The sequence below is a fragment of the Petromyzon marinus genome, unplaced genomic scaffold (genome assembly GCF_048934315.1).
Source record: "Petromyzon marinus isolate PM22_M1 ecotype Great Lakes invasive population unplaced genomic scaffold, UKy_Petmar_22M1.pri1.0 PM_G_Scaffold_9, whole genome shotgun sequence".
Taxonomy (NCBI): domain Eukaryota; kingdom Metazoa; phylum Chordata; class Hyperoartia; order Petromyzontiformes; family Petromyzontidae; genus Petromyzon; species Petromyzon marinus.
Window position 1 is genome coordinate 4,819,647 of NW_027423046.1, and position 16,288 is coordinate 4,835,934.

At 54.8% G+C, this 16,288-nt stretch overlaps 1 protein-coding gene across 1 annotated transcript; it reads right to left on the reverse strand.

The window, feature by feature from the left end:
- Positions 1-3,435: 3,435 nt before the first annotated feature.
- On the reverse strand, positions 3,436-15,149 carry LOC142921852 (uncharacterized). The gene is made up of 9 exons (XM_076063186.1): positions 14,191-15,149; positions 9,284-9,428; positions 8,369-8,933; positions 7,721-7,829; positions 7,271-7,334; positions 5,462-5,589; positions 4,043-4,196; positions 3,569-3,673; positions 3,436-3,446 (listed from the first exon to the last, which is right to left on the reverse strand). Exons 1-9 carry the CDS (start codon positions 14,839-14,841, stop codon positions 3,436-3,438), a joined length of 1,932 nt encoding a protein of 643 aa, XP_075919301.1. The 5' UTR covers positions 14,842-15,149.
- Between the last annotated feature and the right edge of the window lie 1,139 nt (positions 15,150-16,288).

Below are 16,288 nucleotides of genomic sequence, written 5' to 3' on the forward strand. Positions count from 1 at the left end.
GCGTGGGGGGGGGGGGGAAAGGGGGGATGGGGAGTTTACCTATTGATGGTGTGAAAAGGGGGAATTTATAAGAGCTGCGAAAGTTTGGGGTACCACTACTTGAAAAATATACTGTACCACTGAAATTAGTTTAATGTTTAGTTCGATTTAGAACATCTTTCCAATGGTTGCTTAATTTGAAACCATCCTCTCGGTTGAAAATGAATTCTTCTGCCGTAGCTGATCACTGTTACAACGCTGTGGGGGATCACGATATAATTTTCTCCGATACCAAGGTTCTTTGTAAACCCATGGGCTTTTGAGAGATTTGTTCATGAAGCAATTCAGATCTACAAACACAGACACAATTTAAACGGAGAGGATGGTTTCAAATTAAGGAACCATTGGAAAGATGTTCTAAATCGAACTAAACATTAAACTAATTTCAATGGTACAGTATATTTTTCAAGTAGTGGTACCCCAAACTTTCGCAGCTCTTATAAATTCCCCCTTTTCACACCATCAATAGGTAAACTCCCCCTCCCCCCTTTCCCCCCCCCGCCCCGCGCCAAACTGCAAGTCCACCGGCACGTACACCACCTCTTTCCTAAAATCCGCCAATCAAATGCTAATTTTTATGCTAATTTCTTTGTCAGAACACTTTGTTTGCTCGCACACAGGTCCGATGTCTGAGCGTGGTTGTGTTTCGCTAAATTCTCCTGTTTGATGAGTACTAGGTGCCTCGGTGAATGTATATGCTCTAACTTTAACATAGCTGTTTCTGTGACCAGTTACAAGCTAATCACTCAGCTATTTCAATGCTAAATTCTATGCTAATTCCTTGGTCAAGGGGTACCTCTGCGGATGTGTATACTTTAACTTAGCTATTTCAATGAGCCATTTCAATGCTAAATTATATGCTAATTCCTTTGTCAAGGCACTTGGCCTTTTTCTTCTCACACAGCTTAAAGGTCGTGATCTAAGCGTGGCTTCTTCCACTCCTGCGTTAATTCCTTTGTCAAGGGGTACCTCTGCGGATGTGTATACTTTCACTTAGCTATTTCAATGAGCCATTTCAATGCTAAATTATATGCTAATTCCTTTGTCAAGGCAATTTGTGTTTTTCTTCTCACACAGCTTAAAGGTCGTGATCTAAGCGTGGCTTCTTCCACTCCAGCGCTGTCCTCCAGACAGTCTCGTCCCTTCACCTTATGAAGGCCGCTTGTGTTCTGGCCGAAACGTCGTGATTTTTTGTTATTTTATTTTCAACTACGTGACTTTACCCAATAGAACCAAAGAGTATCAACAACATCATCATCAACAACAACATCATCAACAACATCAACATCATAAACAACATCATCAACAACATCATCAACAACATCAACAACATCAACAACAACATCATCATCAACTACCACTACTGCTACAACCACTACTACTCCTACTACTGCTGCTGCTGCCTCAGCTGCCTTAGCTGCCACTGCTGCCGCTGCCACAGCTGCCGCTACTGCCGCTGCTGCAGCTGCTGCTGCTGCTGCCGCAGCTGCCACAGCTGCCACTGCCACTGGCGCTGCCACTGGTGGTGCTGCTGCTGCCACTGCTGCTGGCGCTGCTGCTGCCGCTGCCGCTCCAGGCATCTCTGCGACAGGAAGTGCTCCCTGCCCCAGCCGCCATTCCTGAAGCTGTCGTGCAACTCGCGGTGAGCCCAGAGAGCGGCGAGCAGAACCTTGGCGGCAAACCGATCCTGGCTCAGCGCCGTCCTGAGGCAGCAGCAAGCACGGACACACGCCCGCCACAGACGCTCAACAAAGATACAAAGGTCCACCGTGTAGCCTTAACATACCGTAGGGGCGAGTGGTGCCGTTAGCGAGCGCCTGTGAAGGCCGGTAACGGCACGCGAGGGGGTGGGTGGCCAGAACCACGCCCGGCCGCCTTTGTCTCCCTAGTGGCGATGTTTGCTACACACAGCACCGGGTACTCATTTGAGGCTGAGTCGACCTAGGGGAGACTCAGAACCGGTTCAGATAATCATCACTGGTGTTGGCCATTGAGCGGGAATCGAACCCGGGTCGCCAGGTTCCTAGCGCGGCGTAGCGCTAACCGCTACACTACCGCTCCCACATACAAGTACACACTCACAGATACACACACAGACACACACACAGACACACACACAGACACAAAGACAAAGATCCCCCATATAGCCTTAACAGACTGTAGGGGCAAGTGCTGTTTGCGAGCACCTATGAAGGCCAGACACACACACACACAGACACACACACATACACACACAGATACACACAGACACACACACACACAGATACACACACACACACACAGACACACACACAGATACATACAGATACACATAGACACATACACACAGACACAAACACAGATACACACAGACACACACACAGATACACACACGCAGATACACACACACACACACAAAGCCAAAGATCCCCAGCTGTGTAGCCTCAGCGGAATGTAGGGGTAAGTGCTGTTAGTAGCGAGCAGTAGCGCCTATGACAGCCGGCGCTGTGACATACCACGTGGTGGGTGGTCAGCACCACGCCTGGTGAGTGGTGGTGAGTGTGGGTGGTGAGCGTGGTGAGAGTGATGAGAGTGGTGAGTGTGGGTGGTGAGAGTGATGAGAGTGGTGAGTGTGGTGAGAGTGGTGAGCGTGGTGAGTGAGAGTGGTGAGTGTGTGTGGTGAGTGTGGGTGGTGAAAGTGGTGAGAGTGGTGGTGAGTGTGGGTGGTGAGAGTGGTGAGCGTGGTGAGCGTGGTGAGCGTGGTGAGAGTGGTGAGAGTGGTGAGGGTGGTGAGCGTGGTGAGAGTGGTGAGTGTGGTGAGAGTGATGAGAGTGGTGAGAGTGGTGAGTGTGGTGAGGGTGGTGAGCGTGGTGAGAGTGGTGAGCGTGGTGAGCGTGATGAGTGAGTGAGTGGTGAGTGAGTGGTGAGTGAGAGTGGTGAGTGAGTGGTGAGTGTGAGTGGTGAGTGAGAGTGGTGAGTGGTGAGTGAGAGAGTGGTGAGTGAGTGAGAGTGGTGAGTGAGTGGTGAGTGTGAGTGGTGAGTGATGGTGGTGAGTGTGAGTGGTGAGTGAGAGAGTGGTGAGTGTGAGTGAGTGTGTGTGGTGAGTGTGAGTGGTGAGTGGTGAGTGAGTGGTGAGTGAGTGTGGTGAGTGGTGAGTGAGTGTGGTGAGTGTGAGTGTGAGTGGTGAGTGTGTACTTCCCCCCCACCCACCGGCTGGTGTGGATGTCCACGACTCGCCCCATGCCACCGCTGGCCTGCAGGCGCTGAGCGTTGGCGGCGCTGCCGCACACCAGCGCAGTGAGCGCCCAGAGCACCGCCGACACCCTGTCCTCACCCAGCCGGGAGGCCTCACCACCACCCTCACCACCCTCACCACCCTCACCACCCTCACCACCCTCAGCACCCTCACCACCACCCTCACCACCACCCTCCTCACCACCCTCGCCACCCTCACCACCCTCACCCTCACCACCCTCACCACCCTCACCACCCTCACCACCACCCTCCTCACCACACTCACCCTCACCACCCTCACCACCCTCACCCTCACCATCACCACCACCATCACCACCCTCCACACCACCCTCACCACCCTCACCACCCTCGCCAACAACCGGCAGCATCAGGGTGAGGATCCTCACGCCGTTGTACAGCCCTGGGGAGTGCGGGGAGACGGTGGTGAGCGGCCTCCATCACCACCCCCATCACCACCTGAATCATCATCGTCATGACCTCCATCACCACCCCCATCACCACCTGAATCATCACCTCCATCACCACCTCCATCACCACTCCCATCACCACCTGAATCATCATCATCACCTCCATCACCACCATCATCACCTCCATCCACATCTCCATCATCACCTCCCTCCCATCACCTCTATCACCACCCCCATCACCACCTCCCTCCCATCACCTCTATCACCACCCCCATCGCCACCTCCCTCCCCCCCATCACCTCTATCACCACCCCCATCACCACCTCCCTCCACCCCCCATTACCACCTCCCCCGCGTCCCACCGATGAGTCTCTGGCTGTTGGGGTCATTCCGAGCGAGGACTCGCACAGCGTTGACCGAGGTGAACGCCAGCAGCCGTCGATGGCTCCGCAGCTGCTTCAGGAGGCAGGGCAGCCCCCCGCTGTGAGCGACAACCACGCCTGCCAACGCCGACCACTGCTCGCGACGACGCACGGCAACAAGACAGCACCACGCAGACGGCGCGTCACACGGTGAGCGTTGCTAGGGAGCGTTGCTAGGGAGCGTTGCTAGGGAGTGTTGGTAGGGAGCGTTGGTAGGGAGCGTTAGTAGCGAGTGTTGCTAGGGAGCGTTGTTAGGGAGCGTTGGTAGGGAGCGTTAGTAGCGAGCGTTGCTAGGGAGCGTTGGTAGCGAGCGTTGCTAGCGAGTGTTGGTAGGGAGCGTTGCTAGGGAGCGTTGTTAGTGAGCATTGCTAGCGAGCGTTGCTAGCGAGCGTTGCGAGCGAGCGTTGCTAGCGAGCGTTGGCAGGGAGCGTTGCTAGGGAGCGTTAGTAGCGAGCATTGCTAGGGAGCGTTAGTAGCGAGCGTTGCTAGGGAGCGTTAGTAGCGAGCGTTGCTAGCGAGCGTTGGTAGCGAGCGTTGGTAGGGAGAGTTAGTAGCGAGTGTTGCTAGGGAGCGTTGTTAGGGAGCGTTGGTAGGGAGCGTTGTTAGGGAGCGTTGGTAGCGAGCGTTGCTAGCGAGCGTTGGTAGGGAGCGTTGCTAGGGAGCGTTGTTAGCGAGCGTTGCTATGGAGCGTTGCTAGCGAGCGTTGCTAGCGAGCGTTGGCAGGGAGCGTTGCTAGGGAGCGTTAGTAGTGAGCGTTGCTAGGGAGCGTTAGTAGCGAGCGTTGTTAGGGAGCGTTAGTAGCGAGCGTTGCTAGGGAGCGTTAGTAGCGAGCGTTGCTAGCGAGCGTTGGTAGCGAGCGTTGGTAGGGAGCGTTGGTAGCGAGCGTTGGTAGGGAGCGTTGGTAGCGAGCGTTGGTAGGGAGCGTTGGTAGGGAGCGTCGATAGCGAGCGTTGGTAGGGAGCGTTGGTAGGGAGCGTCGATAGCGAGCGTTAGTAGCGAGTGTTGCTAGGGAGCGTTGGTATCGAATGTTACTAGGGAGCGTTGTTAGGGAGCGTTAGTAGCGAGCGTTGGTAGCGAGCGTTGCTAGGGAGCTTTAGTAGCGAGTGTTGCTAGGGAGCGTTGTTAGCGAACGGGGGCAGGAGGAGCGACGCTCACAACAACGAGCGGAGCGCCGGGGTGGCTAAAACGCGGCGAGTTGGCGCAGTAGGGGGCACGGGTGGTGGTGCAACGGCCGGCGGTCATCTCCTCAGTCGGTTGACCCCACGGCACCTGGCGGGTCCGCACCGCGACCTCCTGCCGGCCCTAGACGTGCACACGGCCTGGCGCGGGTGTTGGTTTTATGGTGCAGTGAGCCCCCACCTCGGTGTCTCTGCTGGCCAGGGTGTAGATGATGCTGGTTGCCGATTCCAGGACGACCGGGTTGTGTGACTGCTGCAGCAGGGACACGTAGCAGCTGACCGCGTCGGGTTGGTACAGCAGCTCACAGCCTGCACAACGCCCGTACATCATAAACTACTACACACCACACTACCATACACTACACTACTATACACAATACTATACACTACTACACTACTATACAGTACTATACACTACACTACTATACACTGCAGAATACACTACACTACTATACACTACACTATACACTACTATACACTACACTATACACCACACTACCATACACTACACTACTATACACTGCAGACTACACTACACTCTATACCATACACAACACATTATATTACACTATAAACTACACTACAGACTACACTAAACTACTATACTACACTATACACTACACCACCCTACCATACACTACACTGATAATACGTTTTTCCCCTTTTTCTGGCAACAAAACAGCTGTGTTAAGATGTTAAAACACCAAACTGAAACCTTTTACAAGGAATCTGTACCAGTACACTACACTATACACAACACTATACACTACACTATACACTGCTATACACTATAAACTACACTATACACTACTATACACTACACTATACAAGACACTATACACTACACTATACACTACACTATATACTACTATACACTACACTACTATATACTACACTATACACTACACTACTATACACTACACTACTATACACTATACACTACTATACACTATACACTACACTAGTAGACACTACACTACACACTACTACACTACACTATACACTACACTATACACTACATTATACACTACACTACACACTAGTGCTGTACTAGTGACGAATTGGCCACGTTCTGTTTACGTGACAACCCTTACTAGGTGGCTGTGTCGGGTGGTGGTGGGTTTTAACGACTCAACATTTATATATTTACGTGATCTAACCCAAAAAAACTCTATTATGTACACTATACACGACTATACACTAACTATACATTACACTACACACGACACGAATATACACTACACTGTACACTACACTGTACACTACACTATACACTACACAGAGAGAAGTAGGCGCGCAGTTTCAGGACTCACTGTGAGGAGGAGGAGGGAGGGGTATGAGGAGGGGGGTGAGGGGGAGAAGAGTGAGAAGGAGGGGGTGAAGGAGGGGGAGGAGGAGGTCGAGGAGGGGGAGGAGGGGGGGAGGAGGATGAGCAGGAGGTGGAGGAGGAGGCGAGGATGAGAAGGAGGAAGGGAAGGAGGCTGCTGCTGTATCTGTGAGTGCTGCGACTCAGGACTGACCGCGGGGAGGAGGGAGGGGGAAGGGAGGGGGGAGGGAGGGGGAGAGGGGGTGAGTGAGGGTGTGAGTGAGGGTGTGAGTGAGGGTGTGAGTGAGTGAGTGTGTGTGAGTGAGGGTGTGAGTGAGGGTGTGAGTGAGGGTGTGAGTGAGTGAGTGAGGGTGTGAGTGAGGGTGTGAGTGAGGGTGTGAGTGAGTGTGTGAGTGAGGGTGTGAGTGAGGGTGTGAGTGAGGGTGTGAGTGAGGGTGTGAGAGGGGTGTGAGTGAGTGAGGGAGTGAGTGAGTGAGTGAGGGAGTGAGTGAGGGAGTGAGGGAGTGAGTGAGGGAGTGAGTGAGAGGGGAGTGAGTAAGGGAGTGAGTGAGGGTGTGAGTGAGAGGGGAGTGAGTGAGGGAGTGAGAGGGGAGTGAGTGAGGGTGTGAGAGGGGAGTGAGGGTGTGAGTGAGGGTGTGAGTGAGGGGGGGTGACAGTGGCCACCTGTTTTACGGGTCGTGATGTGCACGCTCAGCTGGTGCATGATGCAGACTGCATCCTCCACCGCCTGCGGACACAGACAGACCACGGCAGATGAAGGCAAAGATCCCCCGTGTAGCCCGTGGCAGACCGTAGGGGACAGTGCTGTTAGTTGCTCATGAGGGGGTGGATGGCCAGCGCCGCGGACATTACACACACACACATACACGCAGACATACACACACACATACATACACACACGCACACATACACACACACATACATACACACACATACATACACACACGCATACATACACACCTACACACACGTGGACATACACACACGCATACATACACACGCGCACACATACATACATACATACACACATACACACACGTACACATACACACATACACACGCGCACACACACATACACACATGCACACACAAGCACCTTGGTGTGGGGGTCACCTGAGTCTCGGTGTTGTGCCCTTTGAGTGCCGAGCGGATGAAGTGCAGCACGCAGTCCACCAGCCCCTCGCACTGCCGCACGCTCAGCCACATGTTCGAGCTCAACTCCCTGGAACGTCACGAACGTCACGTCAACCACGACGTCACCGCCGTGACGTCAACCCTGACGTCACCGCCGTGACGTCAACCCTGACGTCAACCCTGACGTCACCACCGTGACGTCAACCCTGACGTCACCGCCGTCACGTCAACCCTGACGTCACCGATGTCACATCAACCACGACGTCACCGCCGTGATATCAACCACGACGTCACCGCCGTGACGTCAACCACGACGTCACGGACGTCACAACAACCACGACGTCACCGCCGTGACGTCAACCCTGACGTCACTGACGTCACATCAACCACGACGTCACCGACGTCACATCAACCACGACGTCACCGCCGTGACGTCGTGGTTGACGTCACCGCCGTGACGTTAACCACGACGTCACAACAACCATGACGTCACCGCTGTGACGTTGTGGTTGACGTCACCGCCGTGACGTCAACCAGGACGTCACCGACGTCACATCAACCACGACGTCACCGACGTCACATCAACCACGACGTCACCGCCGTGACGTCTGCCTCGGCGCGCCTTACCGCAGGCACTTCAGGGTGTTGCAGAATGCCGCGGAGGGCGAGGAAGGCGAGCAGGGCAAGGCGGGCGAGGTGAGCGAGGTGAGCGAGGTGGATGAGGTGGGCAAGGAGGGTGAGGTGAGCGAGGTGAGCGAGGTGGATGAGGTGGGCGAGGTGGATGAGGTGGGCGAGGAGGGTGAGGTGGGCGAGGAGGGTGAGGTGAGCGAGGTGGGTGAGGTGGGCGAGGTGAGCGAGGTGGGTGAGGTGAGCAAGGTGGATGAGGTGAGCGAGGTGGATGAGGTGAACGAGGTGGATGAGGTGAGCGAGGTGGATGAGGTGAACGAGGTGGGTGAGGTGGGCGAAGTGGATGAGGTGAACGAGGTGGATGAGGTGAGCGAGGTGGATGAGGTGAGCGAGGTGGATGAGGTGAGCGAGGTGGATGAGGTGAACGAGGTGGGTGAGGTGGGCGAGGCTCCCCGGTTGCTGATCCAGCCGCTCTCCGGCACCATCACGAGCTCCACCAGTGCCGGCAGGCAGCACACCAGTGCCACCCTCAGAGACTCGTGGTACGTCAGGTTGCACAGCGTGCCTGGGGCATCATCATCACTGGATCATCATCATCACCATATTATCATCATCATCATCATTACCAGATCATCATCATCACCAGATCATCATCATCACCAGTTCATCATCACATCATCATCACCAGATCATCATCATCATCACCAGATTATCATCACCGGATCATCATCATCATCACCAGATCATTATCATCATCACCAGATCATCATCATCACATCATCATCACCAGATCATCATCATCACCAGATCATCATCATCATCGTCATCACATCATCATCATCACCAGATCATCATCATCATCACCAGATCATCACCACCACCAGCAGGTCACCACGAAGGCTGGTGCGTTGTTACCGGTGATCCTCTCCAGGGCGTGAGGGTTTCGAGTGCGTCCCAGCAGGCTGGCGAGGGCGGCGACGCCGCCCCTGTTGCAAAGCGCCAACGCACCAACACGGCTGGAGCTGAGGGCTTGCAACGCCTCGCACACGAACACACACACCTGTGGGGGCACGCGGAGGTGAGGAGATGCACACACAAGACACACACACATACACACAGACACACACACACACACCTGTGGGGGCACGCGGAGGTGAGGAGATACACACACAAGACACACACAGACACAACAATAACAACCGCCATTCGCCACTAAGTGGCGGTGACGTCACCACGACGCTTGTGCCAGGCTATGTGCACCCTGAGGCCACGTGAAGTGTCGAACGCCCGCTGGCAGGAGGTCACGGGGCAGACCCAGGTGCCACGGGTCGACTGACTGAGATGACTGGCTGATGCACCACCTGTGCCCCCTACTGTGCCAACCTGCTGTGCTTTCGCCACCCGGCGCTCCGCTCGTTGTTGTGAGCGTCGCTCCTCCGCCCTCCGTTGTTGTTGGAGGGCGACTACCTCCAACTGCCCAGTAGCATCCTTCACGAGCCTCCTCCACAGAGGCCGATCTTGACACCGCTGGTACCAGTCATCGGCAAGTCCACTCAGCTCCACGTTCCTCCTGTACCATATCACTCCATCTCTTCTCTAGCCCGTGCAGCGCCCGCTTAGCCCCCTCAATCCGGCCGAACAAAAGCTGTTTCGGCATGCGGTGGCTGGGCATGCGGGCTACATGACCCAGCCATCGCAGCCTTGCCCGCCGGAGAAGCTCACCGATGGGACCTTGCCCAGATCTTTCAAGGATTTGTGAGCTCCTCACACAATCCAGTCTGGTTCAACCCGGTATGGATCGTAGGCAGGCCAGCCTAAATGTTTCTAACCGGCGAAGATGTTCCATTAGCGGGGTCCACGTTTCGCAAGCGTAGAGAAGGGAGGGAATGACCGTGGCCGAGAAGACCTGACGCTTAGTGCAGAGCGACAGACCAGGTAGCTTCCACACAGCGTTACGCAACCGATGAAAGGATATTGCCGCTCGACTGATTCGGAGTGAGACCTCTGCTGTTAAACTGGAGCCAGTCATAAGCACACTGCCCAGGTATGGGAAACACTCCACTTTCTCCACAACTGCCCCATCACCGATTGGGAGTTGTGGGGGTGGAGTGTCCGATGGTACAAAATACCCAGGCAGGTGCTTAGTTTTGGTGGGGCTGATGGTAAGGCCCCACCTCTTAGTGGCATGCTCCAGTCTCAGCAGCAGCGTCTCCAACTCCTCCTCTGACTGAGCAGCTATTACCAAATCATCAGCATACATAACGTGTTTGAGCAATAGGGAGCCATCCCTTGACCGCACCCGGGCATCAATCAGCCTCCCATTATATCTGTACCATATGGAGATTCCCCCGGTAGAGCTATTGAAGGCTTCACGAACTACGTGGTCAAAATAGATGTTAAATAATGTGGGAGCCAGAGGACATCCCTGTCGCACCCCAAGGTGTACAGGGAATGGCTCTGACTCCCGGCCACGTAGTTTTACCCGGGCCCGCTCACCATCATGAAGGTCCTTAATGATCGTGAGCAGAGGGTCAGGTACTCCAAAAGCACGAAGAACGACCCAGAGCCCAGGCCTACTGATGGTATCATAGGCCTTGACCAGGTCAATAAAGCAGAGATGTCGGTCTTGTTGGAATTCCCTACACCTCTGCTGTAGCAGACGGACAGAAAATATGGCATCTGTGCAGGACCGCCCTTTCCTGAAACCACATTGGGGCTCCGCCTCTCCTCAGCGTGCCTGGCAAGGCGATGCTGAATAATCCTTGCCAGGACCTTTCCTGGCACACTGAGTGAGATGCCCCTGTAGTTGTTACAGTCTGTGCGGTCCCCCTTCTTAAAAAGGGGGACCACCAGGGCATCCTTCCAATCCTGCAGAACCCGTCCAGTGGTCCAGACTGTTGTTATGATGTCATATAGGGCAGTCTGTGCACAAACGCCACCCTCCCTCAGCATTTCGCTTAGGAGATCATCTCTGCCCGCTGCCTTTCCTGGTCTCAGACTCCGGATCGCCTTCAGTACTTCCTCAGCAGACGTCACCTCAGCCAGCCACTCACAGGGGGTGACTTCTTCCAATATTTGAGGCACCGCAGCCTCAGCAGGGTCATCCTCACTTTGTGCCACGATGTTTTCCTGGCTGAGGGATTTTCCCTCCCCCAGGACCTCACAGAAATGCTCAGCAAATCTGCAAACCTGTTCCTGGGGGTCGGAGATTGGATCACCGTTTTTTCCCCTAATGATGGTAATAGGTGTGGCGCTGCAGGTTACTTTTTTGATGGAGTTAAATAGAGATTTGTGATCACGGGCCACTGAGGCAGACTTCATCTCCTCAGCAACCCGCGACCACCACCCATCCTTGCAGCGCCTCACGGCTCTCCGAACCTCCGAGCGAAGGCTGCGGTAAGCCTCCTCATTCTCTGACGTGGGATTCTGTAGCCGATGACAGTGGGCCTGTCGCTTTTTCTCAACCATCCTGAACACATCCTCTGTCAGCCAGGGTCTCTGAGGAGGTCTGGACCGCGTACCTAAAGCAGCCATTGCAGCTGCATGAGTCACAGTCCTAAACCTCGCCCATTTACCCTCGACATCAGGAGGAGTCGGGGACGATGCCAATCCCAGCCGCAAGCGATGATGAAATTCTCGCTTGCAACTTTCATCAGATAACTGAGACCAGGCCACTTTAGGTCGGAATGGGGTCCTGGGTGCACACCCACCACCGGAGTGGAAGAATGGCAGGCGCATCTTACAGATGACTAGTCGATGGTCAGAGGGCAGATCAGCTCCACGGTAGGTCCTGGTGTCAAGAACATGGGCTCGCATTCGCTGGTCCGTCACTATGTAGTCCAGCAGATGTTCTTGCTTGGACCCGGCATGCATCCATGATGTTGTGTGGATGCGCCAATTCCGGAACAGCGTGTTGGTAATTACAAGCCCATGGGCTGCACAAAAATCTAGCAGCCTCTTACCGTTGTTATTGAGCTGATCTGGCCCATGCCCTCCAATCACTCCAGACCAGGTGCCAGTATCATGACCAACTCGGGCATTGAAGTCACCCAACATGATGACTCTATCCCGAGGGGCCACTTTAGCCAGCACCTGTGACAGGAGGTCATAGAAGGCATCTGACTCATCGGCTTTGCCTGCATCCCTCCACGGATGTTCATCTTCGGTGGGGGCATAAGTAACCACGACCATTATTCCTCGCCTCCGGTTGATGGGAAGGCGAGCCCAAAGTAGCCTGGGGCTTACAGCTTCCCACACCTCACCGCCACGCTCCCATGCCCCCTTCATTCTTTTGTTCAAAAGAAGACCCACACTCTGTTGTTTGGCAGTCTGCTGCCCCGAGTAGAGGACTGTCCACCCCTCATGGTGGCAGGAGCCAGAGCCGGTCCACCGGACCTCCTGAATGCCGCATAGATCCAGGCGGTACCGGTCCAGCTCCCGACAGAGGAGTGGCAGCCTCTCCTCTGCAGTGAGCGTTCGAACATTCCACGTGGCCACCCGTAGTGGCTTTTCGTTGTTTCTGGAGTAGCCCCGAGGGTAGGTATTCAATCTCCTGGCTCCGCCAATTGGGGTTTGGCCAGGAGACGTCATAGACGCCTGGCCCCCCGGGGCCTCCGGCACAAGCTTATTAGTTACATATTTCAGTTTAACTCGTGGTTTCGTGGTAATTAATTGAAGGTGAAGGGGTTACCAGCCCCTCGCGCCCGTCCAGAGCCCCCGTTTAGCCCCTGTGGTGGACACATATGCCATGAGGGGAGGAGCCAATCAAAATTGGATCTTCCCCCACAGCACTGTCCACGACAGAGTTGCCCGTCCGGCACCGCGAGGAGGTCGGGGGTTGTTTTGCCGGACTACACACACACAGACACACACACACAGACACACACACACAGACACACACAAGACACACACACACGAACACACACACCTGTGGGGGCACGGGCAGGTGAGGAGATGCACACACACACAGACACACGCACACACACAAGACACACACACACATACAGACACACACACATACACACACACACACACCTGTGGGGGCACGCGGAGGTGAGGAGATGCACACACACACATACACACACACAAGACACACACACACACAAGACACACACACACACATACAGACACACACAAGACACACACATACACACACACACAAGACACACACACACACACCTGTGAGGGCACGCGGAGGTGAGGAGATGCACACACACATACACACAAGACACACACATACACACACACGCACACGAACACACACACCTGTGGGGGCACGCGGAGGTGAGGAGATGCACACACAGACAAGACAAAGATCCCCCGTGTAGCCTTAACAGACTGTAGGGGCAAGTGCTGTTAGCGAGCAGCACCTATGAAGGCCGGAACGGTACACGAGGGGGTGGGTGGCCAGCACTACGCCCGACCGCCTTTGTCTCCCTAGTGGCGATGTTTACACACCACACCAGGTACTCATTTGAGGCTGAGTCGACCTAGGGGAGGCCCGGGACCGGTTCAGATAATCGTCACCGGTGTTGACCGTGAGCGGGAATCGAACCCGGGTCGCCAGGTTCATAGCGCGGTGTAGCGCTAACCGCTACACTACCGCTCCCCACACACACAGACACACGCACACAGACAGACAAAGATACAAAGACAAAGATCCCCCGTATAGCCTGAACAGACTGTAGGGGCAAGTGCTGTTAGCGAGCACAGACAGACACACACACACACAGACATACAAACAGACACACACACACAGACACACACAGACACACACACAGACAGACACACACAGACTCCCACTGCCCCACACGTGGTCTCACCTGGTCGTCGACCTCACGGGCAGCGAGCAGCGTCAGGAGTTGGCGCAGCGACCCGGCCGCCCTCACCACCGCCAGCACCAACTCACTGGGTTGCTCGCCAACGCCAACGCCACCGCCAACGCCACCGCCACCGCCAACGCCCTCCCCCACGGAGCGGCGCCCTCTCGCTGCCTGCTGCAACACCCTGGTGGCGGCGGTGGTGGTGTTGGTGGTGGTGGTGTTGGTGGTGGTGTTGTTGGTGGTTTTGATGGTTTTGGCGGTGGTGTTGTTGGCGGTGTTGGAGGTGGTGTTGTTGGCGGTGTTGGAGGTGGTGGTGTTAGTGGTGTTGTTATTGGTGTTTTTGGTGGTGTTGGAGGTGGTGTTGTTGGTGTTTTTGGTGGTGTTGGAGGTGGTGTTGTTGGCGGTGTTGGAGGTGGTGGTTTTGGCGGTGTTGTTGGTGTTGGAGGAATTGTTGGTGGTGTTAGTGGTGTTGTTGTTGGTGTTTTTGGTGGTGTTGGAGGTGGTGGTGTTGGTGAAGAGGCGTCTAAAGGTTCCCAGGAAGCAGCTCCACCAGCGGTGCGGGGAGCCAGCAGCAGCAGCAGCAGCGGCGGCAGGGCGCGGGGTCGTGAGGGCCGTGGTGGAGGTGACCATGATGGTGGTGGAGGTGACCATGGTGGTGGTGGTGGTGGCTGTGTCCCTCAGTCTGCGGGGGGGGGGAGGGAGAGTGGGGGAGAGGTGAGCGTGTGGGTGGGTGTGAGGGCAGATACTGTACACGGACAGATACTGTACACGGACAGATACTGTGCACTGACAGATACTGTACACGGACAGATACTGTACACTGACAGATACTGTACACGGACAGATACTGTACACTGACAGATACTGTACACAGCCACATACTGTACACAGAGATACTGTACACAGAGAGATACTGTAAACAGACCGATACTGTACACAGACACTGTACACAGAGAGTGTACAAGAAGAGACAGACTGCGTGTAGAGACAGACTGCGTGTAGAGACAGACTGCGTGTAGAGACAGACTGCGTGTAGAGACAGACTGCGTGTAGAGACAGACTGTGTGTAGAGACAGACTGTGTGTAGAGACAGACTGTGTGTAGAGACAGACTGTGTGTAGAGACAGACTGTGTGTAGAGACAGACTGTGTGTAGAGACAGACTGTGTGTAGAGACAGACTGCGTGTAGAGACAGACTGCGTGTAGAGACAGACTGCGTGTAGAGACAGACTGCGTGTAGAGACAGACTGTGTGTAGAGACAGACTGTGTGTAGAGACAGACTGTGTGTAGAGACAGACTGTGTGTAGAGACAGACTATGTAGAGACAGACTGTGTATAGAGACAGACTGTGTGTAGAGACAGACTGTGTGTAGAGACAGACTGTATGTAGAGACAGACTGTATGTAGAGACAGACTGTGTGTAGAGACAGACTGTATGTAGAGACAGACTGTCTCTACATACAGACTGTGTGTAGAGACAGACTGTATGTAGAGACAGACTGTGTGTACATGCAGACTGTGTGTAGAGACAGACTGTGTGTACACACACAGACTGTATCTACACACACACAGAGTACACCACGTCAGGAACAGAGAGAGAGGGTTCGTGAGAGAGAGCTTGGCGCCTTCCCCTCGGTGAGAGAGGCGAGGGTGAGGAGGAGGTGGTGAGGAGGTGGTGAGAAGGTGGTGAGGAGGTGGTGAGGAGGTGGTGAGTAACAGAGAGGGAAGGGCGCACACCGTGAGTGAGTGAGAGAGAGCTTGGCGCCTTCCCCTCAGAGAGAGGTGGTGAGAGTGAGGAGGTGGTGAGGAGGTGAGAGTGAGGAGGAGGTGGTGAGGAGGTGAGAGTGAGGAGGTGAGGAGGTGGTGAGAGTGAGGAGGTGGTGAGAGTGAGGAGGAGGTGAGGAGGTGGTGAGAGTGAGGTGAGGAGGAGGTAGTGAGAGTGAGGAGGTGGTGAGGAGGTGGTGAGAGTGAGGAGGAGGAGGTGGTGAGGTGGTGAGTAACAGAGAGAGGGAAGGGCGCACACCGTGAGTGTGGTGAGAGAGAGAGCTTGGCGCCTTCCCCTCAGAGAGAGGAGGTGAGAGTGAGGAGGTGGTGAGA

Excerpts from the sequence above, each read along its gene's own strand:
- LOC142921852 (XM_076063186.1), bottom strand. The coding sequence starts at position 14,841 with ATGGTCACCTCCACCACCATCATGGTCACCTCCACCACGGCCCTCACG. Across the intron at positions 9,429-14,190 it reads CCCGTGAGGTCGACGACCAG|GTGTGTGTGTTCGTGTGCGA; the intron begins GTGAGACCACGT and ends GTGCCCCCACAG. Across the intron at positions 4,197-5,461 it reads TGGCCAGCAGAGACACCGAG|TGGTCGGCGTTGGCAGGCGT; the intron begins GTGGGGGCTCAC and ends CGTCGCGAGCAG.